Here is a 26,961-nt window from a genome sequence, read left to right as displayed (position 1 = left end):
GCTTCCGCTCAAATATTTTCCAATGCTGTTTGCTTATCTCCACATACTAGTATGATTAGAAGTTATTGCTTTAATGATTTGTAGTGAATAAAAGCCTCCCCCTTCTGGTTTTAGGCATCTTTTACTGGATAAACACAATGTCATCTTTTCATCATAAAATATTTAATTTTTCATTTATCACTTGAGTGAGCTCACTTCGTTACATTTGCAATCTAACTCTAAAAGAACTTTCAGCTTGATATCTTGTAATAGCAGCTCATGCAGTATGGAGCATAGGACGAGGGGAATGAAACTGGGACAGGGTGGTTAGGGACCTCTAAGAAATTAAAAGAATGTTGCATGTTGAATCTTGAGGAAATCTTTGATATAACTGCTAACAGTTTTGTCAGATTCATACCTTGAATGTTATAGGTCTTTGACAGAGACGTCATGTTGACGTAGATTTTACTCTTTTTGTGTTAAACGAAGAAAGAAAATCAAAGGGATGGAAGTTTGGAATGGGTTGAGGGATAACATGAGATAGGGAAGATCATTTGTTTAAATTGCATTAAAGTCAACGAAAAAGATTTGATTTAGTTTTTTGTCTCCATCTGATAAGGTGAATTTATTTCATTTGCTTTGCGGAGGTGAGAGGGATCTGTCCATGGTGCTGAAGGCGGGAAATCAGTAGAGGTACGCCAGACAGTTATTGAATGTTTGCAACCGCTGTACGTCATATTAACAAATATTACAGTGATGCCAATCTCAGATATATATATATATATTTAGCCTAGATAAGATATATATTCATCCTATATGAAAGAATTTATTTAAAATCACCTGTTCTCAATGAGTCATGTGCGTGAATGTGCAGAGTTGCTGTTCGTTTGCGAAGGTATCAAAACTCGTCTGAGGGAAGCGCGAAAGCAGAGAGGAGAGAGAGAGAGAGAGAGAGAGAGAGAGAGAGAGGCGATAAATCTGCATTATTTCATTCCTACAGAACTGGGACTGAGGCACGGAGTCCGCGATAGAGAACCACCTGCACAAGGCAGTCGCACTCATTTTCCAAGAACGCCTTCAATATGTTACGGATGTGAGAGAACACTGTGTAAACGAGAACGTTTTCTTTTATACAGTGGACGAAGATACGGTGTCGTGGAGATGCAACAGTTTCAGATTTCATCGATTTGTCTAATTTCCCTTTTCTGTGGGTTGACTATCGGAGCGTCTCCCAGTGTCCAAATTGGTATGTTTCGTTGTCATTTTTCCAAAATAATATTTGAACTAGTAAATCTGCCTTGCCGCTTTTTTAAGCCTTGAGCGATTCAGCTAAGTTATGAATTACGAATTGATACTTCTGTGAGAATCATAAAATCACGCAAGTCTGTAGAAATGTACTGACAACAAAAATGCCGTTTTAATGTTTTATCTGGTTATTTTGTCTCGTGAAGGGGGATTGTTTCCGAGGGGAGCCGATCAGGAGTACAGTGCTTTTCGGATAGGAATGGTTCAGTTCGGAACGGCTGAATTTAGACTGACGCCTCACATCGACAATCTGGAAGTAGCTAACAGTTTCGCTGTAACTAACTGCTGTGAGTTACTCTTCTTTTTTTAATGTGTGTAGTCTTATACGTTTGCATGACAATTTGAAGTGTTTGAATTGTTATATATGCTAAAGTTTCAGTTATTCAGGAGAAAATTGTGTAGGTCTCCATAAGGATATAAAGTTGGTTTACACAGCAACAGAAATGAGAACGAGCTCTCATCATCAGAAGCTGCTTAATGTCACAGAAAGCATGGATAGGCTGCACCAGCGTCCTTTCATTTGAATAAACGATCATCTTAACACATTCAGAGGGCTTAAAGTGATTAAAGGTAGACAAGTCAATTTCCCAGCATTCAAAACTATTGCACAATAGTTCTGTTAATAGATTGTTGTCTATGATCATCATGAGACTAAACTACAGTATAATCATGTCAGTTGTTTGTCATCTACATACATTTGCTGTTTTTTATGTGGCTAGCCTGTTGAACTAGAGGCAGTTTTTAAGCAAAACAACCTCTCTTCTTGACCGTCATGGCATTAGATCTCATCATACTTTATGATATGGTTATGAACAAATGAAGCCGTTATTAAGTGGATCACTTCTCCTCAAGGATTTTATTTAGAATTCAGTGAGCTGTTGCTAAGCAATATTTTGGTGAGGAAGCTCCTTTCAAACGGCTCACCATTGTTCAGAAAGCGTTTTTTTCTTTTCGCTTTTTCAAAAGACTGAATAATTTCTCAATCAAATGCAGACCTTCAACATGAGAACATTCTAAACCAATATTGTTTTGAATTTCTTCATTTCCTACAGATGTGTTTCTATTTTTAATATCGTACTTTGTATGATATATATTGCAATGTACTACTGTAAAGGATACAGAGAGTTTAGCTAATGTGTTATCTCTTTTAATGTAATGCACCTCATGGGCTTTCCCTCTCGGAATATAGATCTAGCATTGTGTTTTATAACTAGGTTAGGCTTTACCTTGTGTTGTATAATCTTAGATCTTATTTTATTCATCAGGATGAGTGTTGTGTGTTAACAATAGCTCTTTCAGGCATCGTTTCTTTTTTTTAGATGAAAACCCCTAGATGGCACTACGCATTTACAGGCACTATACTTTATCGTTTCTGTCTTTGCTATTCAGTTTAGTTCATCCCTTTAAAAGCAGCTGGGGAGATGTGGCCATAGGTTATATTAAATCATATCACAGTATGCTTTCTGGACATGCATTCTATGTATTTTATCCAACATTCTTGATGTGTTTTACTTTCCAACATAATATAAGGCATTTGAAAAAAGCATTGGTCTTTATGTTCAACAATGCAGGATGTGTTGAACATTTCATAGAACTTGCTGGTTTAAAAAATTGTAACATGTGACCTTATGTTGTTTGTGTTTAGGTCACACATGAATCAGACCAATCTTGAAAACGTAAGAACAGGATATTGTAGCTCTGTATCAGTATTAAATGGGTTTTATAATAATGGACACGTTATGGCACCTTGTTTTGAGACGTAAATAATGACACTCACTCTTCTTTGGTATAGAAGCTAAAGACTGTACTTGGGCAGGATTAGTATTGGAATGAGACTTATCACTTATTGTCTGGTGTAATGGGTACAATGATATAAGAGTATGCAATTAATTATACAAATTCTTCCCCTAACTATTGTAATTTATAGATACAAGAAATTACATACATGCTGGTATAGTGAAAAAAATTATATAACAAATAAAGGTTATCATATAGAATTCCATAAATTATGAAATGAAACAAAGTATTTCTGTCTCTAGCTTAAACTAAAACCAAAAAAAAAATAAGAAATGGGCATCTTGTATTTGTAAGCATGTTACATGCGCACGTACAAGTAAAAAATGAAGTGCTCCTCTATTTAAATATAAGGTCTTTCATCTATCTGGAAGACATATCTAGAGCATGCTATAAAAACAATAAAATAACCTTGATATATCAGTAACCATACTGTACATACGGTGAGGAGCCTATCAACCCATCCCTCTTCCACTCATGTAAATGAATGTGAAGTCTATTAACAATGGGAAATAAATGATGTCATTATAATCCTGATCAATTGCTATGTGTGCTTCTTGTCAGCACATACGTGGCGGTTCAACTGTCGGCCACTAACTAGGTGATTCGATCCCTTTTCAATTAAAAAGACTTGCTGTTTTTCCTACCTGACACAGCAGGGTTCTCGGGGTGGGGGTTGCTCTGATCCAGCTGTAATACATCAGACTGAAAAAAGGATTTAGAGTCGTACTGCTGAGCAACAGCACAGAAGAGAAAAAGAGCAACAGAGACTGTGGATAAGACAAAAACGATTATCTGGGATTGAAACAAATTTAAATATGTAAACTAGTTAAGAAAGGGTAACATTAGGATAAATATTGCCTGTGGCAAATTAAAAGATGTTGAGTTAGTGAAAGATTATGCAGTATAGTTGTTACAGAGAATCGTGGTGGAGAACCAACAGAACACGCTTTTATCCCCCCACCCGCCACAGGGATGACCCCCATCTATTAAAAGGCCTTTTTTTACCCTGGCTGCAGCTACATAGCAGAAATGGCCTGCATAAATTATCTGACAGTTCGATTTCCACTTTCCCCGAGTCTTCTCATAGAGAGAGCAGTAATTGTGTGCCAACCAATAAGAGCTTTAAAGGCTGACCATTTTTGAGCCGCCTTAGACAGCGCAGCTTTGTCATATTCCCACGTAAGTCCAGTACATCATCTCATCATGACAAATGGGTGTGCGTCAGCACTAGTTAACATCTCAACATGGCCTCCTTTCTAGTCTGTGCTCGGTTCTGCTGTTGTGTGATTTTTGTTGTCCTTCTATGTTTGTTTTTTTATCTAGTAGACTGCATGTATGACAGACTCTTTGAAATAAGCACATGCCACTAAACAACAATCATCGCAGTAATTGTCCATTTGGTCTCTTTTTTCACATAGTAAAATATTTTCAACACAGGAATGTTTAATCCACCGCATCCCCAAAATGTACTGTATATTTTGATGGACACTATATCTGGAAACATGGATTTCCAGCTGGCAGTGTTGCATTAGCATCTCTCGCAGCCTGGGTTCTAGACTGTTCCATAGTTTCCATAGTGATGAGATCGCCCCTTATGGCAAGGAAGAGTTTTATAACACCCTGTGGTTAATCTATCTGTTCCTGAGCTTGCACACTCCGCAATGAGAACTCCCTCAGAATGGACACGCGCGTGTGTGTGTGTGTGTGTGTGTGTGTGTGCGCGCGTGTGTGTGTGTGTGTGTGTGTGTGTTTATGTGTGCTCATGTGGGCGGAATATGATTTGTCCTGCCGGAGTGTGAAATCAGCTTCAACACACACACACACACACACATGAGAGACACACTCTATTTGACGGTCACCATGGAGATGCTGGGTTCCTTTAAAGGGTTGCATTTACATAATGAAAATTGCATTTATTATTGTTGCCCTGCTGCAATCCATATAAACTGTTCATTACTGGAATTAAGCGTGACGAATCATAATGATTTCTCGCTGTCAGTGGTTACAATGTGCATGTCTGAAGTGTCTGAAAGTCTTCTAGCTGTGCTGGTAATATGGCAGACTGCGTTATAATAACCCTGTTTTTAGCTTTCACATTGTGAAACTAAACAAACAATAATACAGGAAATTCACAGTAAAGGTGGATGCAAAATGACGGAAACAAAAAGATCCAACAAACACTACACGTTACATAAGGTATTTCATTAAAAAAGGTACCATGCTACTAATAACTATGTATTGAGGCTTGAACCAAGCCAACTTTTGTATAATTGCACAATAAAAAAAATGATCTCAATACTCAGACATATTGTAATAGCTTGAATTAATGTATTTCTTCTCATAATTGTTCTTTACAGAGATAGTTTAGAGATAGTTAGACATGCTTATTTGAGAGACGTATTATTTTCAACTCAGTTAGTGGCTGATCACACAGAACGCGTTTTTCATGTTTGAAAACGTGAGGCAACTTATGTTGCTGTGCAACAATTGAAACAGCTGTACTGTCATGCTGCGTAACAATAGGCCCTTTTCACAATGACGTAACTTAACTTCAGCCTTTTCGCAAAGCAGTGTATCATAACATCCGTCTTGCAACAAACAAGAAGAACTACTTACGTTTTTCGTTTTTACGCTGGAATTTAACAACAGTGTAAAAAAACTGACAGAAAACGCTTTCAAGTCGTTATCTTAGCACCTTCAAACAAAACAAATCACTTACCTTCATAATCAAACAGGTACTGTTCAACGAAGAATTTGTATCCTTTGTCTAGCATTGATCTTGTCGTAAGCGAAAATTTGTCTGCAAGATGTTGTACATCATCTAGCCGTATTTGTGGCAGCTGTGCAAGGGACTTGGTAAACTCCATTCTGAGGCGCTAGCGGAAGTAACTCTACACTGCTTTGCGGCAGAACAGAAGATGCGTGACATCACGTGAAAAGGGCCTATTCGCCTACTTATACTATGCCATTAAAGTATGTACTGTTTTTGTTATGGAAAAGTATATGCATTTTAGTGCGTAGCAAAACTGTATGCATGGACTGGGACATACTAACACGGAAGTGGCTGATGTTGCCTAGACGACACTTTAATCACGTTCTGTCACAAACTTCAAAATACATACTTTAAGGATTTATTCATTCATTTTTTCATACATGATGTTTACTGTATACTCACATTTAATAATTTAGCGAAGCATCGATTATTTAATTGTATTAATGTAGTGGAACGTCAATGTTACACTCAGTGTTCCCTCTGACACCACTGAGAGTGTCTGGCTGTTGCTATCGGAACGGCACGTCAATAATGAGCAAACATCAAGTCTCATGTGTTCATTATATTGGACTCAAACTCTGAGCAACTTACAAAACCTTATTAGATGCCCTGACACAAGTGCACTTTTCATCCAGCCATTTACAAAATGTTCTTATATATACACAACTGCTCTATTCTGTTTTTTCATTTTTGTGCCTGAATACACTGATTGTCCCCTAGTATCATTTAAAACCCTGCCTGATGAAAGGAAGGAAACTTTTAAAAATGAAATTTTAAAATGCATATAACTGCCTTTTGAGTCATGTGAAATTAACTTGTAATGTACATTTTTGTAAAGACAAAAGAAAAGAATACTCCCTCCATCAGCCATTGTTTGAACAATAGTCATCATCAGTCTACACAAAATTAAGAGCACTATTAAACAGCAAAAAATAATAATGTAAAAACATAATGCAAAGATGGTAATTTGTAGAAAATAATCATCTCATTTACATCATTTGTTTTTTTAGAGACTCTCCCGTTATGTGATTTTTTGACTTTTCGTGGTGTTGTGATTTTTGGCCCATGTCTTTTTTTAAATAAGGTTTTGTAGGTCAGGCCTCGTAGGTCAGGTCTTTGCCTGTTTAACTCCCTTCTGTCTGTTTTGTATGTGTCTATCCGGTCCTCTGTGAACAAGAGCAGTTGACTGAGGCTCTCTGTCTTTCTATGGGGCAGCTGCAGGAAGAGACTGTGAGAACCACATCTATCCCACAATGCTCCTCTTAACAGAGCGGCAGGAACCTGCTTTTTACAAACATATACACATACAGACCTAAATACAAATAGGATCAGACCAAAACAACTACGGCCTATCAATCACATCTACAGCTCAATATACTGTGCAATTTAGTGCCAACATCACACTTGTATTTGCAAAACAGCATAAAGATTTTAGAATTAACTATGTAGAACAAAGAAAAGGAGGCAAAGGTACATTTTTTTAAATTACACTTCCTGTGCACTCTGTCAATATGAACAAACGAGTGATAATGTAAGTTTAGAAACACTAATGACTATAACCTCATATAGCTTTATTCTTTGACCTGTATACAGGCACATATAGTTTGCAGTGTCTGAAAAAGCAGATGGTCATAGATGAGTGACACAACATAAAAGCTAAGAAATGCTGTTCATTGATTTTAATATATATAGTATATAAAGTCCATGTGTCAAATGTTATTGCTTAGGCAGCTTACGTGTCCATCAAGGAACAGGGTTTGAAAGCGGGGGACTTGATCAAGTCCAGAAATGGAAGTCCTATAGAACAGACTGTGTCAGACACAAGAAAATAAGGCCAACTAATGAGGACAGCTAAATATACTACAGGCGTTTCTCTGTCTCTCTCTCCCTCTCTCTGAAGGTTATCTGGTTTTCATTACACGAGGACATATTTAATATCAGCATTAGGTCTAGTGTGCGACTATTTGCCAATACAAAGCTTTAAACAAGGGGTTAGTACATCGGGATCTCATGTCATGGACAAGACATACTTCCTTCTATATTTGGGAATTGAAAATAACTAATAACTAATAACTTTACCTAACTAGTAAAATAGTCAATATTGTCGTAAGATTTTTTAAGTAAGTAGTTCATACGCATTGTTTAAAATAAAACTTATTTAAATATAAGTATTGTTCATAATGAGTATATACAGCTAAGAGACTAGTTTTGTTTTTAATCAACATTTCAAATGTATTGTGGCAAGTTTTCCCAGTGTCTGTTTAATTTAAACAGAAACAAACCTCAGAAATGACAAAGTCACCCAACAGCAATGTGAAAGACTGAAAAGACGCAATTTAGGCTTATTCTATTCCATCATAAGTAAATATTATTATTCACCCTTTATGTTTGTCAACGGGTTTGCAAAGATCTAAACAATAAAACATATTAAAAATCGCTTGTCAACTTTGACAACACAATATTTAATCATTTAATTAATTTCCTGAAAAACACTGAATTTGGACATACACAAGTTTCGAAAGAACAGCGGTGATATATTCTATTTTCAACTGATCCAAATACATTTAAAACATTTGTATGGGATTTTTACACATGAACATGAACTTCTTTTCTTTGCTGTATCCAAGATCTGCCAACATTATGAGCGTTATTCTGACCAGTTTGAATTTCTGCAAATAAATACAAATAAAAAACAATGTTTTCACTTGGAATTTGGGAGAAATGTTGTTACTAGCTCACAGAATGAAACAAAAATTAAATTTTTACTTAAAACGTAACTAGAAATGTAAAAAACAAAAAAAAAAATCCTGATCTGTCCAGACACAAATTTGGTGTATAGTTTAACCAAAAATTTTAACCGTTTGATATTTTCATTACTGAACTTCATTTTTAATAATATTAGCCATAATCACACAATCGCAAGCAATCGCAAATTTTCTTCTTGAAGTATTTGTTGAGGGATGGAATACCAGCGTCTTGTACATTTAGCGCCACCTGCAGAAAGGGAGTGTTGAGGCTGTACAGTACGACTCGTATTATTAAAATGACGTTCAAATATATGAAAATATCAATCGAGTCACTTCACGAAACGTAAACATGTCACCCGGAGCCGCTTTTTGGAATTATGTGCTTTAGGAACTCTTAGAATGGCGGACCCCATATACTCCCATTATATGAAGCAGAGAGGGCTGCGGATGTACCAAACAATCTTCTTTATGGTTCCACCTAAGAAAAATTGTCTCCTACATCTCGGATGGCCTGAGGCTGAGTAAATAAATGGCAAATTGGAGTTTTTGGCTGAACTGTTCCTTTAAACATTTACTTTTGTACACTGAGTTGAGCAAAGCGTTTGGAGAAAAAGGAGATTATATTACGTCTATAGCCTATAAAATAGATCAGTCTTTTGTACAAGTTCCATTAAATGTAAAAGTCATAATGACTAGCTCCGAGGCATTAGCTATTAACAACATGAAGTAATTTACCCACACACTTGTTAAGATCGTTACTGTATGCTAATGACTCTCTGCCAATGGAAAGCAGTCATATGTGACCGTGTCATTAATGGCTTCTCGAGTCTCTCCATACATGTTGGCAGTCTTGCTCTTGATTAAAATATGAGAAGCACATTTGCTGTTCTTCCACACTTGGCTGATTGGGCCATTATACAAACCTTTTAAAGCAGTTTCAATATGTGCTTATTTGCTGTTACATAACACATACTGACACAAAGATACTATCAAACATAATGTTTTGCCTCAACATATAAAAAAAAGCGCTAGAAAGAGATTTGAATAGATTTAATAATAAGGCGCTGACCTTAAATAGGACCTTAAATAGAGGCTGCAGATGTTTTGAGGTTGACTGCAACAGTAATTGGCTACAGTTCCCTTATTTTTATACAGTAATCGCTTGTGGCAAGGCAATTCTTTATCTAACCTACAACATTTTTCTTATCAGTTTTCTTCAAATACAGCCGGTAATATAAAGAGAATAAAAACGGTTTATAACTACATTATAAAAACACCAATTATTTCTGATTAAAATGAATGTATCTAGAGAGCGCGTCTTGTGGATAAAAACCTTAAGATATTTAAAGGAAAAGTTCAAGCAAAAATAAATATTATTTTTATTTATTTACTCGCCCTCAAGTTGTTCCAAATCTGTACAAATTTCTTTGTTCCAAAGAACAGAGAGAAAGATATTTGAAATGATGTTTGTAAGTTGTTGGTCACTATTGACTTCCATATGTAGGATATGTAGGACTTCGAAGAATATAGGAAAGGAAAAAGTTCTGGGGCACTTTTGACTACCATTATAATTTTCCCTACAATGTCATTGGTGCAGGAAATGTGTGGTAACAAGCATTCTTCAAAATACTGTATCTTTATCTAACAACTCAAGGGTGAGTAAATGATGACAGCATTTTTACTGTATTTTTGGGTGAACTGTTCCTTTAAGAAAGAACCGTTTGCAGTCTTGGTTGTATCAGCAGTGGCCAATCAATTGGCAGTTGGCACATTTTGATTCATCCTCCATTCATCAGATGACCTGGCCTGACCTATCAGATGAACTGACCTCTTCTTGCCCTTTCGATTACTAAATCAATAGAAAGGTGGAAACAAGTTGGAGATAAGAACATTATAACAGTCATAAGGGGTTAAGAACTACTTATCTTGGCCCAGTCTTTTTACAGATTACTAGTGCTAGGTAACATACTCATTAAGGACAGATCTAAGACCAGCTGCGTGCTTATGATCTATGACAGAGAATGGATGGACACAGTGGTGTAGCTCTCACACGCTATGTAGAGGCTTTCATTATGTACAGAGTATACATGGGCCACTGTCTAGGGAAATAGTGATAGTTCAAGTTGGGGGAGGTAACGAAAAATAGAGCTGTGGTGGTGGAGGAGATGGAGGGGGAGGGAAAATGTTGGAAAAAATTCCAATGGCTTACAGCCAGATGGTCATTGTTATAGAAGTGGCCTAGTTAGCCTATGTTGAGTATGATCTCAGAAACATAAGGACAAACTGTTGCGATCATTTGTCCTGGTGTCATGTTGCTGTGGAAACAGAATTGTGTGACATTGTATGTCAAAACCACAGATTGTCTTTTGTTAATCAATGAAAGCATCTGCTAGAACCGATTGCATTCATTTTGGGATTATTTGTTAAATAACTTTGTAGATGAAACATATTTAAATATATAGTGGTTCAGTCATTTTTTTGAGCCAATTCATGCCTTGAAGATGAAAATTTATTTTTTTAAATAGGACAAGTAAGTGTTCTGTAACTTTTTCATGACACATCACCTACTACTTTTGATCAGATTGTAACCGATTATCTTCTCTTTCTCAGTCTGCTCTCAGTTCTCAAGGGGAGTCTATGCTATTTTTGGATTTTATGACAAGAAGTCGGTGAACACAATAACATCGTTCTGCGGGACACTTCACGTTTCCTTCATCACACCCAGTTTTCCTCTGGATGGAAATCAGCAGTTTATCATTCAGATGCGGCCGGACATTAAAGGACCTCTCCTGAGTCTTATAGAATACTACAAATGGGACAAGTTCGCCTATCTTTACGACAGCGACAGAGGTAAGGCACTGTATCGCATATCTCTTTTGGAACAAAGTGTCTCTCTAGCATTTGAAAATAAACAGGAGGGAAATGTCTTAGAGTTTATGTGTATTTAGGGTGATGCGGAAGGGACTGGTTCAGCATGATTGAATGTAGGGCCGCCACTAGAATTCATGGCACCCAGGGCAACATTTTTATTAGTGGGCCTCCATTGCCAATGACTAGGGCCTGAAATGTTAACAGTTGTCTCTCTCCGATGATGATCTTGGCTGAATTTTGTAAAGATAACACCTTAAGGATGTTTTCCAAAGAGTAGAAACTGTCATGAGTAATATCAACAATATAAAGCAGATTTAGCTGGAGTGGGCAGGGTCCTCTGGACTACAGTGTTATTAAAGCTTCATTCTGTGTGTTTGTTGGACTCACTAGGTTTGTTTCTCAGCCTCCTATTTGCCTCAAGCTTTTCTCTCTTTTCGCTCCCCCATTCTATGCGCTTTCTCATTTTATTCTATGTCACCCCCTCTTGGTTTCTTTGAATGGTTGCGGGGGTTGAGTGCTATGAGACACAAATGATAAGGCTTGATTTGGCTCTCTATGGACTATGGTGTCAAGTCTTACATGCAAGTGTGTAATAGAGACGTTTTATTAACTGCGAAGTTGCTACATTTTTCTTCCCTGTGAAAAATACCAAAAGGCACACAATGTGTGTCATTTATAATTTATGTATATTAATTATGTAAACCCAGTGTTCGCTTAGAAAATCACCTTTGAGTGTGTTTTTATGTATCTGTGCTTTTGCGAATGTTCCAACTTTTATGTTGGGAGCTATATATGCTATTTATTTCAGAATCTTGTGATTGCATGAGTGGGAGTAGAAGTGTGTGAGTCAAGATGCACTTTTCATCATCTATAATTTTAATTAGGTCACATAGACACTGCATCCCCATGGCAACCATTGCACTGTGTATGTTACTAATGTGTAAATGTTACAGTGTGAGAGCAGCACCACTGGCAAGATCAGACATAAATGCAAACCTTGTGCCATCCGACTGTAGCGCGTCTATGCAAAATGCACAGCACATTGAGGGCAGATATTAAGATGTACACTCTTTAGGATACAGTATTTTCTAGTGGGATTTTGTAAAGCACAATAGAAAACAAATGAGTACTTAGAACATCATAAAGATTTTGTATAAAATACATTCTAGAATGACCTGCTTAATCTTTGAAACTAGAGATGCACGGACGTTTTGATGTATACAGCTTTAGAAATAAAGGTTTGCCATAGAAGGATGATTTTTGATTCCATAAATAACCTGTAACATCTAAAGAACCTTGTGGTTCTTTCAAAAACTTTAGACTGAAATGCATTGCTTCGTCTGGCATCGCTGTGAAAAACGTTTTATATCACCTTTTTTTGTAAAAGGTATATAATAACCTTTCATTTACTTTTATTTTTAAGAGTGTGGATTGTTTTATATGTTTCAGTGAAGCTGTTGATGGATAAGCATTAATGAAGAAGTAGCAGATAGTTAATTTTTGACAAAAAAGTTTATTTAAAGTTTTTGCAACTCCAAATTTGTTTGCCGCAGCATGAATCAAATCTATTATTTATTAACCCAGAAAGAGAGTGGAAGAAAAAGTGACCAGTGGCAGTAGTGCTGATATAAGGTGTTTTTATAGTCAGTTTTTTATGAAGCACATTTACAACAATAGATGTTGAACCAAAGTGCCTCGCAAATTCACTCTAAAATTTGAGCATGACTCTAGTAAAACTTACAAGCTAATTTGAAATCAACTCTAGAATAACTTAGACTCTGCACTAGCCTGTGAACAAGCAAAAGCAAAATAAAGCGTTTTGAGGCAGAAAACTTTATTGACTAAACAAAGAATCTGTTTGTAGCAAATGCAAAGAGGGGAGTACAGCAGTTAGGCTATATGACCTATTTTATGGATTTGCATTAAAAATCTAGCTGCTGTGTTTAGGAGTGCAGATTTCTAGTTTAGTCCTTCGTTCAGTGATGATCTTTTCACACAGTGAGCAGATGACAGGTTTCTGGGTCATCCAGTTTAGTTGCTTTTTCAAAACAGTTACTCACTTCACTACCTACCTGACCAAGATGCCAACAATTCTTTTGCACCGAATGCTGAGGAGTGACTGAGGGTTGTTTTGTCATCCTGCCTGCTGCGTACGGGGATCCAACGTGTCGCTGTCCGTGGTCCTGAAATACACGGGACAAGGAACACTGAGTGACACTTACACACATACGTAGACTGTTTCAGCCATAACAACATACACAATTGCTATGTGGCCCAAACTTTACTTTCGCAAAGACAAAATAACTGTTGAGTAGTTTTAATGTTTTAATTTAATAGAATTAATATACAAAAAAAGAATAATATAAATATTAATACAGTATATATTTCATCTAAAATATTTTTTTATATTGTAACCAAATACAGTTAACTTTGGGTCAGCGTATGCGTTTGATGGAACTAAAGAATATTGGATGACAACAGAAATATGATTATGCACCTTGGAGGCTGCACCGCATCTCTTATAATATCATTCCAGGTCTGAAGATTATTTATAAGTTATTAAAGTTATTTATAACACTTTAATTAATTCTAAAATTGTGACTTATGTTTTCTCCATAGTAATTGATTTTAAATTATTTTAAAGCTGGCCTTATTTCTCATCTTCCATTAGTTTTCTAGTATCTCTTAGTGTCTTTCTTCTAAATTGTGCTAAAGTGTTTTTCTTCATATAATCAATAAAGGGTTGGCTGGGTACTCAGATAAAGACTAATTCTGCCCCACTGTGAGACTCATCCTTAACCTGTGCGTAATTGGAATGGCTAATTAAATCAGCCTAACACCTCAGTACGAAGATCCAGCAACTCTAGCTTTAAGACAGACAATGAGATAATGCAATACAGATGATACAGATCAGTTAAGTGAGGAATGACTGGAGAGTAACAGACAGCTACTGAACCATGGTTGTTATTCTCTAGCACGATTTTGTTCTATAATCATGATTCTAAAATATTATTGTTATACTGTTCAAATTAGGGAAGGACACAGGAACCGGCTAACATTTAACAACTTTAATAATTTGAACAATAAGCAAACAATACAAAACGAAAGTAAAGGGCCGACAGCTACCTCACGGTTGACTGCCAGCCACCCAAACATAAATAAAACTTAACACAACAGTGTCCAGACCTGGTCCTCTCTCATCGTACACTCCTGTCGCTCCTCCTTTTATGCTTCCGATCTCTTCCGTGAGAGATGCAGGACCGGTGCAACGCGCAGCTGACACTCATCATCTCTTGCATCACCGGCTGCGCGTTATTCCCTCACGGCTCTCGTCCCGCTTTGCTTTTTTCAATTATTATTATAAAAATCTATTTAAATATAAAATTTTAATGCTTGTTTTATCTTATTTTAACTTTTTTTGAGGCCCCCTTAAAAGTTTGTTCAGGTTCCCAGCCTCATGGTTGAAAGAAACTAGTACACTGCAAGGAAGATACCCACATTAATATGAGTTTTTCGTTTGTTCACGTATAGGGAAAAACACACGAGGAAAAGCATCGTGAAAATATCGACATATTTACAGAGATTGTGAATCTATTTATATTGTCATGTCAAAACACACAGGATTCTTTCCTATCATACCCATAAAAACATACATAGATTTAAATTAATTCTCAAATGAATTAAGCAACTTCCCAAAACCCAGTTTGTCTCTTTTTCTCAATCAGGACTCACCACTCTTCAAGTTGTGCTAGACACAGCAGCAGAGAAGAAATGGCAGGTGACTGCCATCAATGTGGGAAATATGAAGGACGAGAGAAAGGATGAGGCATATCGCTCGCTCTTTCAAGACCTAGAAAACAAAAAGGAACGGAGAGTCATTCTTGACTGTGAACAGGACAAGGTTAAAGACATCATGGAGCAGGTACAGTATAAATATCAAACATGTGCAGAGACCTTGTGTAACACAATCTGTCACTGTTTTCCTTCCCCTACTTGACATTCACAAGGAAAAAAAATATATTTGTCTTTATATGACTCTTCATGAAAGTCTACGTACTAATTAAATAAATGAATAATAAAGGAACTGAAAGCCTTTTAAGAGCACCACAACTATAAATCATTAGACTACACAAACAGACGGCCATTAGTGTGCAGAAAATTCCTCATCAGATGGGCTTTTCATTCATGCTTTCTGTACCCTTAGAGAAGAGCTATTGATTTTTATTTAAGACCTGCACAAGTGTGTTTAACCAACCACCAGAATCAATTCAGCTCTATAATATAGCTCTATATCTGGGCTCTATAATATAACTCTATCTATAAACATCAGTACTTTGCCATTAGCCACATTCTAGCCTCTCAGACTTCTTTTATTTTATAATTTTGTTTCATTGTTTTATTTCACTTAACTTCTAGTGTGGTGAAGAACATATCTTATTGCTACGTTTTATTCTAAGCTGTAATTTAATTTAAATTGATATGATACCTAATGATTTGATGACACCCATGATTAAGGTCCATGTGTAATTTTTTGTAGGATCTATTGACAATAATTCAATATAACATACATAACTTTGTCCTCAGGTGTGTATAAAGACCTTACATAATGACGCGTTATGTTTTTATTACCTAAGAATGAGCTATTTCTATCTACATACACCACGGGTCCCCTTACATGGAATTTGCCATGTTGTTTCTACAGTAGCCCTAAACAGACAAACTACTCTACAGAGCGCATTTGCTAAATATGTTATCTCCTTCGGCAAAGAAACGAAAACGTGACAACATGTTTGTCCTGTGTGAGTTCCCATAGTGCTTTGAAAGGGAGGGGTGGAGTGAACCGTTGTTGCAATTCACAACCTGACCACTGCCGCTGAAACCTCCACATTGCTCCTTTAATGCACTTTTCTCTTTTTGTTCAGGTGATAACTATTGGCAGGCATGTGAAGGGATATCACTACATCATAGCAAATTTAGTAAGTTACCTAAACATTTATAATAATAAAGAGTAATTAATTGTCTGTGTACAGTTCTTATTTTTCTTTAAATGCTACATAATTAACACATCAAAAGATAAAAGCTTAAGACACAACCTTTTTATAAGGACATGATGATGCTGAGAATACAATCTTATTTTCCAGGGATTCGTGGATGGAGATCTTTCAAAAATCCAATACGGTGGAGCCAATGTGTCAGGCTTTCAAATTGTGGATTTTGATGAACCTCTGGTGTCCAAATTTGACCAGCGCTGGGAAGCTCTAGAGGAGAAAGAGTATCCTGGAGCAGACAGCAAGATAAGAGTAAGAACAGTGTGTCAATTCTCTTTAAATTAAGACAGTTTTACTGAACATGATTAACAGAAATGTCCGGGTGATCCCTACATGAACATAAAAATCCTTAATTTAAAGTAGGGGTGTGACAAGATCTTGCGGTGGTCCGACTGGTCTTGGGAGAACACAATTTCCTTACGCAATTGGCGTGATGAAGTGCTGTGCTCGAAATTGCAACCATTTTAGTGGCAGATGCTCCCTAAATTTAACCTGTGCGTCCTCAAAATATATTTGGGAGCATTTGTGTGAGTGCAGAATTTGTTGTGGTGCGACCTGCTTTCTTTACTGTACAGAACATGCTAATAACTGCACAAAGTATGTGCTTGCTGTGAGCTACAGTGACCGGCCCGGCCATTCATAGACAACGGTTTCCCATTGTTTTTCTAAACACTTGGTAGACGGGCGGGTATCAACATTCGCTCGTGTCTCTACCTTTTGCAGTGCTTCGCGTCTAAGCACTAGTTAATGCGGCAGGTAGCGAGCTGCTGAACAAGTACCACAAGTACAGTGTAGCAATTGCAAGCTCACATAACTTTATTTTAAATACATTCACAGGCAAACTTTTTCAAAAAGGATTATCTGTCTCTTACATATGTGCAATGTATGCATAATAAAACATGATGTGTTTAACTAGTTTTAACTGTTTCTCTGAAGGCTATAAGGGTTCAGTCAGTGGAGGAAGGAGGATTGACAGTGTGATTTGATCGCTACCCATTCTAACATGAGCAGTATGCAAAAAAAATATAGAGAAAACAACCACATCTCTTTCCTAAAAGCTGCGCCTGTTAAGAAATAAAAGCATATATTTTGTGCAATTACTGTCTATCATTTGAGTTTGTGACAAAACATTTTGCTGTGTTTACATATTGTTTATTACTGCATAGTATAATTCATTAAAATAGAAGTTTCATGTGTTAAGAGGAATAAAACACTATTTTTCCTAATATGTGACCCTCGATCACAAAACCAGTCTTGAGTAGTACGGGAACATTTTTAGGAAAAGCCAGAAATTTCATGGGTCAAAATTATCGATTTTTCTTTTATTCTAAAAATCATTAAGATATTAAGAAAAGATCATGTTCCATGAAGATATTTTGTAAATTTTCTACCCGAAATATATATAAGAACTTTTATGAGTGAGTAGCATGCTACAGTGCCACTGATTAACAACTTCAAAGGCCATTTTCTCAATATTTTGATAATTTTGAACTCTCAGATTCCTGAGTTTTAAACGGTTGTATCTCGGCCAGATATTGTCCAATCCTGACAAACCATACATCAATATAAATCTTATTTATTCAGCTTTCAGATGATGTAAAAATCTCAATTTAGAAAAATTGACTCATAAGACTGGTTTTGTTGTCCAGAGTCACATATATTTCATCATTGAGGATTTCTTTAAAAAACTCTCGTCACGTGACTCGTCTCATGAGATTAGTGTCTCGGCACACCCCTATTTAAATGCCTTTACCATTTTAGAAAAAGTGTGACTCATTTTCCACACTAGGTTAAAATATTGTCTCACCAGTTCACTAAAACTATGTAGGTTCTTAATTCCAAGAGCCTTGGAATTATCAATCTTACGCCAGTTCACACTCAAATTTGGTAGACACATATAGAACTGTTGTGCAAAATATAAAAAGTGTTAATTGTTTCCACCTTGTCAAAACATCTAATTGGTCAAGAAAAATGAGTTCTGCAGATTAGGAAAAAAATAGGCAAAATTAATCATGGAATGTTATGTTTTGTCAAATTCCATTGAACATCCTGTATGGTGTATCAAAAAAGATCAAAACCTGATTATACATTACCCACTATTTCCTTTTCTCTGAACAGTATACTTCAGCACTGACCTATGATGCAGTTCAAGTGATGACTGAGGCCTTCCGCTACCTGCACAAGCAGCGAATTGACATCTCCCGTAGAGCAAACAATGGAGACTGTCTGGCCAATCCCGCTGTTCCGTGGGCACAGGGGGTGGAGATAGAACGAGCCCTAAAACAGGTGATGAGTCTCCATGCAAACACAGCCTATGATCAAGCACATGTAGATCTTTCAAAAATAATAAACACTGTCCTAAAACCAATGGAATACATCTGAAAAATGTCATTTGATGCAGGTGAGAGTTGACGGTCTTACTGGGAACATTCAGTTTGACCAATACGGAAAGAGGGTAAATTACACTGTCAACGTCATGGAACTGAAAAGCAATGGTGCAGTTAAGGTAAGACTCATTCAAGGAAAAAAACTTTACTAATTTGCAATGATTACTTTAAATGTTACAAATGACTTACAATTCCATTTGTCTCAGATTGGCTATTGGAATGAAGTTGATAAAATGGTTGTGACAAAGTCTGATCTCTTCCCAAATGATACAATGGGACTGGAAAACAAGACTGTGATCGTCACTACCATTCTAGTAAGTCTCACCTGGGGTTTACAATAGGACAGTAAACTGTTGAAATCTGTGGTCTTTGACAAGCCGTTTCCTGTTGTCTCTTTCAGGAAGCACCATATGTAATGATGAAGAAGAACGCTGATCTTTTTATGGATAATGAAAGATATGAGGGTTACTGTGTGGACTTGGCAGCTGAAATTGCAAAGCATTGTGGGTTCAAATATCAGCTAAAAATAGTTGGAGATGGCAAATACGGAGCCAGAGATGCAGAGACAAAGATTTGGAATGGAATGGTTGGAGAGCTTGTTTATGGGGTAAGGGAAAACATGAACCGAACACGAAAGGAGCTTTACTGGTAGTTTTAAACACTAAGTTTCTATTAAATCTCTTTCATTTTAGAAAGCGGACATAGCCGTGGCTCCACTGACTATCACCTTAGTCAGAGAAGAAGTCATTGACTTCTCAAAACCATTCATGAGTCTGGGCATCTCCATCATGATCAAAAAGCCTCAGAAGTCTAAGCCTGGTGTGTTCTCCTTCCTGGACCCTCTGGCTTATGAGATTTGGATGTGTATTGTGTTTGCCTACATTGGCGTGAGCGTGGTGCTCTTCCTGGTCAGCCGCTTCAGCCCATACGAGTGGCACACAGAGGAATATGAAGACGGACAGATTCAGACCAACGAGTCGACCAATGAGTTTGGGATTTTCAACAGCCTTTGGTTCTCGCTTGGAGCTTTTATGAGACAAGGCTGTGATATCTCACCAAGGTTTGTACTGTGACCTCTTCATATGTTTTAACATGCCTTTTCTTACTTAAATGTGGGTTGTATTAATACAAGAAATAGAAACGAGAACCACGAAAATATTGATCATATAAAATATAAAAAAAACACATTTGGAAATGTCTTTGTCCTTTAACAGATTTAACACATTTTACATATTTTACTTTTAAAATGTATATAGTGTGTTATAAAACTTGGCCTATGTTCCTGTCATGTCTAATGCATTTCACTTGACAATTACTCACTAGGTCTCTTTCTGGCCGGATAGTTGGCGGAGTCTGGTGGTTTTTCACCCTGATCATAATTTCATCCTACACGGCTAACTTGGCTGCCTTCCTGACAGTGGAGCGGATGGTCTCTCCGATTGAAAGTGCAGAAGATTTAGCAAAGCAAACAGAGATTGCTTATGGAACTTTGGATTCTGGCTCAACAAAGGAGTTTTTCAGGGTAAATCATACATAAATTATGTATATAAAAATCATATTTCATATGCCTGAAATTCATGTGCATGTTATTTTAATAATATAAAAATGATCCACAGTTGAAAGCCTAGAAACTTGTCTTACACTTTTCTCACATTGCTCTTAATGTCAGTTTTAAATGCATTCTTTTTTATTCATGACTGTTTTAAACAGAACTAATGGACTGCATTTATAAAAGCTACTCTCTTAAATTATATGCCGAAGCTAAATTAACATAGATTGCGGTCTACAGTAACAGTAAATTGGAAGCATTTCTTTCCGTTGCCACTGTATTATATAACTTGTTTACGGGTTATAGATTTTTAAAATTATTAATGCATTTCTTTCTCTTATTTCTTCAGCGTTCCAAAATTGCTCTTTTTGACAAAATGTGGACTTACATGAAAAGTGCAGAGCCTTCTGTATTTGTCAAGACAACCGCGGAAGGTGTGATGCGGGTGAGGAAGTCCAAGGGGAAGTATGCTTACCTGCTGGAGTCCACCATGAACGAGTACATTGAACAGCGCAAACCCTGCGACACCATGAAGGTCGGAGGAAACCTGGACTCCAAGGGCTACGGCATCGCCACTCCCAAAGGATCCTCATTAAGGTGGGTGGAATAGTATAACAATGTGTCCAATGTTGTTATAGTATCCCACCTACCCTGATGTAGCTGTGCTCATGTGTCCTGGTTTGTATAAAATAGATAGAAGTTGCCAGATACATAAGAGCCATTAATTAATTCATTAAATACTACCAAAATTCAATTCAGTTCATAAAAAAATACAAAATATATAGATAGAAAAAATTTGAAAGAAATAAATTCTTAATCATTATGATGCATATATGCATTATATCAGCACATTTGCTTTAAATACAAGTAAAAAGTAATCTGAAGATTATGTCTTCGACATCTTTGAGTGTTTTTCAAGAGTGCTGTCTCATTTCTGTCTTTTAAATGTCTTTTCAATATCCTCTCCTTTAATGTTTCCTATCTCTCTTAAGTCAGTAATGATTGTGTAGCTTATTTCTAATAATGTGATATTTTCTGAACTGTTTTTTAAAATGTGATGTTTTCTAAAATGTGACCAAACCCCTGCAGTACACAATTTTCTCTAAGGAACATTAACAAAGATGAGTTTTATGCTTCCGATTTGGCCAATCAAACCAAATTTAGTCATATTCATGTAACAGGTGGCACTGCTTGGGTTTAACTTTGCTGAAATGTTATGTATTTATTCAATATATTGCTGATATTTGACTTAGCTTTACTTCACAATGCCATTTCTCTATTAGCCTTCATTTAGTGGGATTGGCATTTTATTTCTCCTCCTCCTGTGAACAGCAACCAATCCGGACGGATATAAGAAATGGGTGGGTGGGTCTTAGCACAAATTGAGTTAGGTATGGGGAAGATAAAAGCTTTTATTGCCATTGCTGTTCTGCTGTCCTCATTCTAGTAATCTTTACTGGCAGGCCACAGTAACTGTAAATGTAAGTTATGGACGTAAGTACTGCGTTAGATCCATGGCACTCTGCCTTCTATCCTCTCAAATGGCTCAAAGCCACCCGAGATACATTCAATCATTAGATTAGTCTTAGTTTCGAGTTCAAACAGCTTATTTTGAAAGGGAGGAGAAATCACGATTTCTTCGTATTTGCTACATGGCTGATAAAGATCAGAGCCATCATCAGGTTTGAAAGAGGACCATTGACAATTGCTAAGTTGGCTCACCCTGTCTTACAAGTTATGTTTTATCGTTTCAAGAAATGCGGTTAACCTCGCAGTACTAAAACTGAATGAACAAGGCCTGTTGGACAAATTGAAAAACAAATGGTGGTACGACAAGGGAGAATGCGGCAGCGGGGGAGGTGATTCCAAGGTCAGCCCCAGAGCAAAGTGATGGGTAACTCAATGCAACACTCAAGTAAGCAGCAAAACCGCACAGGAACCAAAAACTCGACAATCGGTAAAGCAACGTGGACAAGGCAAACTTCCCTAAAACAAGCACACACATAAACGACAACAAGGTCTCGGATTGGCGATTGCGTGCACCGCACCTGGCTGTTGCCCTTGCTGCTTACTTCAGGCGATACGTTAATGCACATTTGGCTCTGCAAAACTCGCATTTGCTTAGGCCAAATGGCGCATCAACGTCATAATCGCCATGGCAATAAAGAGGAGAGAAAAAGGTGGAATCTAAGAGAAAGTTGATGTAATAATAACATAAAATAACATTGATAATGTTATTTATGTTATTTCCCACGTGAAGAACGCCAGTAAACCTTGCAGTATTGAAACTCAGTGAGCAAGGCACCTTAGACAAGCTGAAAAACAAATGGTGGTACGATAAAGGTGAATGTGGAGCCAAGGACTCTGGAAGTAAGGTTAGTCGCTGCAGGTTCTATGTGATCAAGCACACTTTTGATAAATGGGCAGGACCCATATTTAAATAAACTATTTTAGACGAACAATGCACAGATAAGCATGAGATGCCTTGGTGAGATTCTATGACTAATGCCTGCAGAGCTACTAATATCTGGTCCCATCCACTTATACTGTAATGAAAAAGTAATGCATGCCACCGCAGTCACATGCACTTAATGTAATGTCTGTAACACAACCACCACAGTCTCCTTTCGGCTTCCCAGTCTGAGAATTTCAGATCTTGCTTTTACTTGCAGAACTGAGCCAAGTTCAGTATAGCAATTCTCAGACATTCATATTCAGCACAAAAGACTTCAAATTGTATGAACACGATTTCTCTCAGGTCATTTGTAGGACCATCTACAAGGGTGTCCAAGATTATTACATGTCTGTATTATTTTCATCGTGTGTAATGCTGTTTAATTGTGTTCCGTCGATTGTCTAAGTGTGTGTGTTTTGTTTCAATGTTTACTACGATTCTTTATATGAATGTATGTGAAACCTGATACATCATGCATTGCCATGTTTGCATATTTATACACAGTAGAAAGATGCTCAGAAGTCAAACTTCTGCAGTCAACCTTATAATGCTTTGCTCTTGGGTAAGAAGTAATAAAAACAATCCCCCCAATATTCAAATCAAAGTGTATCCATCAATTTAATATTTGCCCCCCCCAAATTGTTTTGCTGTTATTTCACTATGAATTGTGTAAAAAGTGAGCTTCGTCTATATGTCCCTGTGTTGTGTTTTTTATGCGTGGTCATTTTGTGCACAGTACAGTACATTAATATTTGGAAAGCATATCTTAATGACAGCCCATAATCCCCAAGTAATGGGTGTGTACATCTGTGTTTATCTTCTCCTGCCTATTAACCCCGATGCCTGTCATCTGCTTCCCCTTTGTCTACTGCTATGCCTCATCCAGATGCCTCTCTTGAGCATCCCTTTAAATGGTCCTGTAGGCTTTCTTACACGGGCGTAATTCATATCATAGCTAAGCATAGCACATTGACCCCGCTATAGTCATGAATTCAACAAAGAAATATTATTTACTACAGCCGTTAGCATGCGTAAATGTGATGGTCTGTCATGTATCCAAACCTTATAACACAACCTTTTTTAGGCAAATGTTAAAGGCTTTAGTAAATTCATGCCATTAAAGCAGAATGTTGAATGCCCCCATTGCATTGCTTCAAGGGCACAACATTAACCCGCAGCAGCACATTCTACTTAGCCTAGTTATTGATTTAACATTACTGTCCTGAGCTGTGCATTTGTATCCACATAGAAACAAAACTGCCACTTATTGTAACTACATTTATGTATGTATACATTTAAATGCATTACTGAGATCTTGTTTTTTTTCTCTGGTGACTGACTCCCGTCTCATGTGCAATTGCAGGAGAAGACCAGCGCTCTCAGCCTGAGCAATGTGGCTGGGGTCTTCTACATCCTGGTGGGCGGCCTGGGCTTGGCCATGCTGGTGGCCCTGGTCGAGTTCTGTTACAAGTCCCGGGCCGAAGCAAAGCGCATGAAGGTGGCAAAGAATGCACAGAATATTAATCCCACTTCCTCGCAGAATTCACAGAATTTTGCCACTTATAAGGAAGGGTACAACGTATATGGGATCGAAAGTGTAAAAATTTAAGGGGGTAGGAAACGCGGCCGTCATTCTAATCTCTCCCCGTGCACGCTTCTTTTGGCTTCCATCTGTTCCATTCCCTAAATGTTCTATTGAATGAAGAGGTTTGGAAGAGGCTGGATCGTATGTACTGGTGTTCTAGAGCGAAACTCCCTTCTCCCCGTCCACGACACACATATTGGAGAGAAAAGTGTTTTCTAAATCCATATGCTTGTGTTTTCGTCAACATCGTCATGTATGACTGTTGTAGAACTCATCCCCCTCATTTCCTGCCTGCGATATGATTTCCTGAATATGCCTCCGTGTTTGCTTGTAACTCGGTCAGTGTATTTGTTCAAGCCTTCATTTTTGATGTTCCTCCATCATATTGTATTAAATCACATCTGCATTTCACATACAACTAAACATTTTAAAAATAAGTTTGAAGCCAGTTTGCAGGAAGTGATCTGACGTCTTGCTCTCTCTCTGTTTTGTGTGCGTGTGTCTCTTTGCTCGTTTCTGGTTTCAGGTGACCTTTTCGGATGCCATGAGGAGCAAAGCGAGGGTGTCTATAACTGGGAGTACTGGCGAGAATGGACGTGTGATGAGTCCTGAGTTCCCCAAAGCAGTACATGCGATGCCTTTTGTTAGACCTGGTGTGGGAATGAACGTCAGTCTGACTGATCTCTCCTGATTGATAAGAACCTGCCGAGTGCCTTACACAATGGTTTCTCTCCGGTCTCTCCCTCTACTCTATCTCCTGCCTTTCTTCATGGCTGAATGGAGGATGGAGCCTCATTTGATGTCATAGAGACTAAATCCTTCCTTGGCCCTTTACAACAAAAGATGCACTCTCCTATTGGAATTACACCAACTAACACAAAGACACTCACTTATCGAGCTGATGACATCTATTCCCCGTAACGGATATTTTTGATGACAAACTTGACGTGAACGTAAAGCTCACAGAAGCTTTGTGATGTGCGGGACAGGAGAAGTCAATCAAGTACGTCTGTGTTCGTAGCTGACGCCACCCGATGTCTGTTTCAGCTCAAGCACACTTTACATAGTCTGTTTTATTAAGAAAATGAACAAAAAAGTCTATTAAAAAGTATTTTTATGTATTTTCACAAAATGGCTTTTAAATAAATCTGCTTACATACCAGTTACTTAAACCTGTAAATCATAATCTCTACATACTTTTAAGAGCTTAGCTACTAGTTTCACATTTTGATGCCAAATATGTTGCTTATATTGTAATTTATTAGTCCTCTAAAGTCTGATATATTCATTAACATTTTGGTGTTGATATGAAATATCTAGCAATGCTTGACGTTTAAAATCTGTTTGAAAAGTGGGTGCCGCAGATGTTATCTTTCTTTCATCAACTTGTTTGGTTTTAAGAATCTGTTCGTACTTTTGTTTTTTATAACCAGGGTAGCGATTATTATATTAAAAAGATAAAATGTTTACAATATGAACATAAAAAATGATTTTTAAAAATGAAAAAAAGAGAAGTACCTATTGTGTTATTGCATATGTTTTGCCGTGAAATTAATAGAAGCATACACATCAACATAATGCTCTGTTAAAAATGCCAAATAATTAAGTGTGCCAAAATTCTTGACAAATATAGTCATATATTAATCTGTTATCTATGTGAATGTAGTCAATACATTCTGTAAGTTTTGTAAGTAAAATGTACAGTTGGATGGTATAAACAGTGATTTATCAAGGATTTTACTTTATTTATTATTAGCTTATGAGTAATACTCTTTCCCCCCTTTTTTAAAAAACATTTTAGCATAAGCACCACAATATGACATCATATGGCTCATTTTTTTACTCTGCATCTTGAGTTTTTTTTTTCATTTTTGAGTTAAAGAAAGATTATCCAGATTAAATATTATTTTCTTGTCAGCAAATTCCATATATTCCACACTTTTCCTTTAGTGTTAACAGACAATGTTTAAGACTTAAGACGGAGTTTATGACAACAATAATAACCAGTTTATAAAAACAATGACAACCATAACAGTTAATATTTTGATATTGCAATAAAAGTTGAAAAACATTAGAAAACCCAAACAACTGTTACAATGACCTACAATTTTGTACGTTTTTATTTTTTCTCAGTTTTTACTCACTTCCCAGTTTTTATTTATATCTGGGAGACATTCACTGGATATCACTTTGAGTTTTATTATAATATATATTGAATTGTAATTTTAAGGGCCACTCTCTCTCTTTACCATTTTGTAAATGAATGTGTGCCAACTTGTTTATTTTTTGGAATCCTTTCTAAATAAAATCTGACTAATACTTTTGTTGTGTGCAAAAATTGTGCTTTATACTTATTGGTATAGATGAACTATATTGTATACAGTACTATACCCCTGGGTCACATGACAGGCTAGATCATACAGTGATTTATGATAAGGATAGAATTTCCGTACAGTCCTAAAGCT

General features: G+C 36.9%; 1 protein-coding gene across 6 annotated transcripts; it reads left to right on the top strand.

The window, feature by feature from the left end:
* The first annotated feature begins 941 nt into the window (after positions 1–941).
* Positions 942–26,815, top strand: gria2b (glutamate receptor, ionotropic, AMPA 2b). 6 transcript variants are annotated; one of them, XR_008909217.1, is made up of 16 exons: positions 942–1,225; positions 1,431–1,571; positions 11,212–11,451; positions 15,198–15,394; positions 16,395–16,448; positions 16,614–16,772; positions 18,639–18,806; positions 18,922–19,026; positions 19,114–19,221; positions 19,308–19,514; positions 19,600–19,967; positions 20,231–20,429; positions 20,806–21,053; positions 22,212–22,326; positions 22,717–22,831; positions 24,275–24,406. XR_008909217.1 is itself a non-coding variant. In XM_056769149.1 (16 exons), exons 1-16 carry the CDS (start codon positions 1,141–1,143, stop codon positions 25,185–25,187), a joined length of 2,694 nt encoding a protein of 897 aa, XP_056625127.1. In that variant the 5' UTR covers positions 943–1,140; the 3' UTR covers positions 25,188–26,815. The 6 variants fall into 6 exon arrangements, 5 of the variants coding, with proteins under 5 accessions (XP_056625128.1, XP_056625130.1, XP_056625127.1 ...); XM_056769149.1 differs by lacking the exon at positions 22,212–22,326 and adding an exon at positions 25,023–26,815 and having other exon boundaries at positions 943–1,225; positions 24,275–24,409; XM_056769148.1 differs by lacking the exon at positions 22,717–22,831 and adding an exon at positions 25,023–26,815 and having other exon boundaries at positions 943–1,225; positions 24,275–24,409.
* Positions 26,816–26,961: the final 146 nt, after the last annotated feature.

This window comes from Triplophysa dalaica, chromosome 16, assembly GCF_015846415.1.
Source record: "Triplophysa dalaica isolate WHDGS20190420 chromosome 16, ASM1584641v1, whole genome shotgun sequence".
Taxonomy (NCBI): domain Eukaryota; kingdom Metazoa; phylum Chordata; class Actinopteri; order Cypriniformes; family Nemacheilidae; genus Triplophysa; species Triplophysa dalaica.
This window is presented reverse-complemented; position numbering and strand designations above follow the sequence as displayed.

What these genes read in the sequence shown, in the direction of transcription:
- gria2b (XM_056769149.1), top strand. Translation starts at nt 1,141, where the DNA reads ATGCAACAGTTTCAGATTTCATCGATTTGTCTAATTTCCCTTTTCTGT. An exon ending in TAGAACGAGCCCTAAAACAG is followed by an intron (nt 18,807 to 18,921) that starts GTGATGAGTCTC and finishes CATTTGATGCAG; the next exon opens with GTGAGAGTTGACGGTCTTAC. An exon ending in TGATCGTCACTACCATTCTA is followed by an intron (nt 19,222 to 19,307) that starts GTAAGTCTCACC and finishes TGTCTCTTTCAG; the next exon opens with GAAGCACCATATGTAATGAT.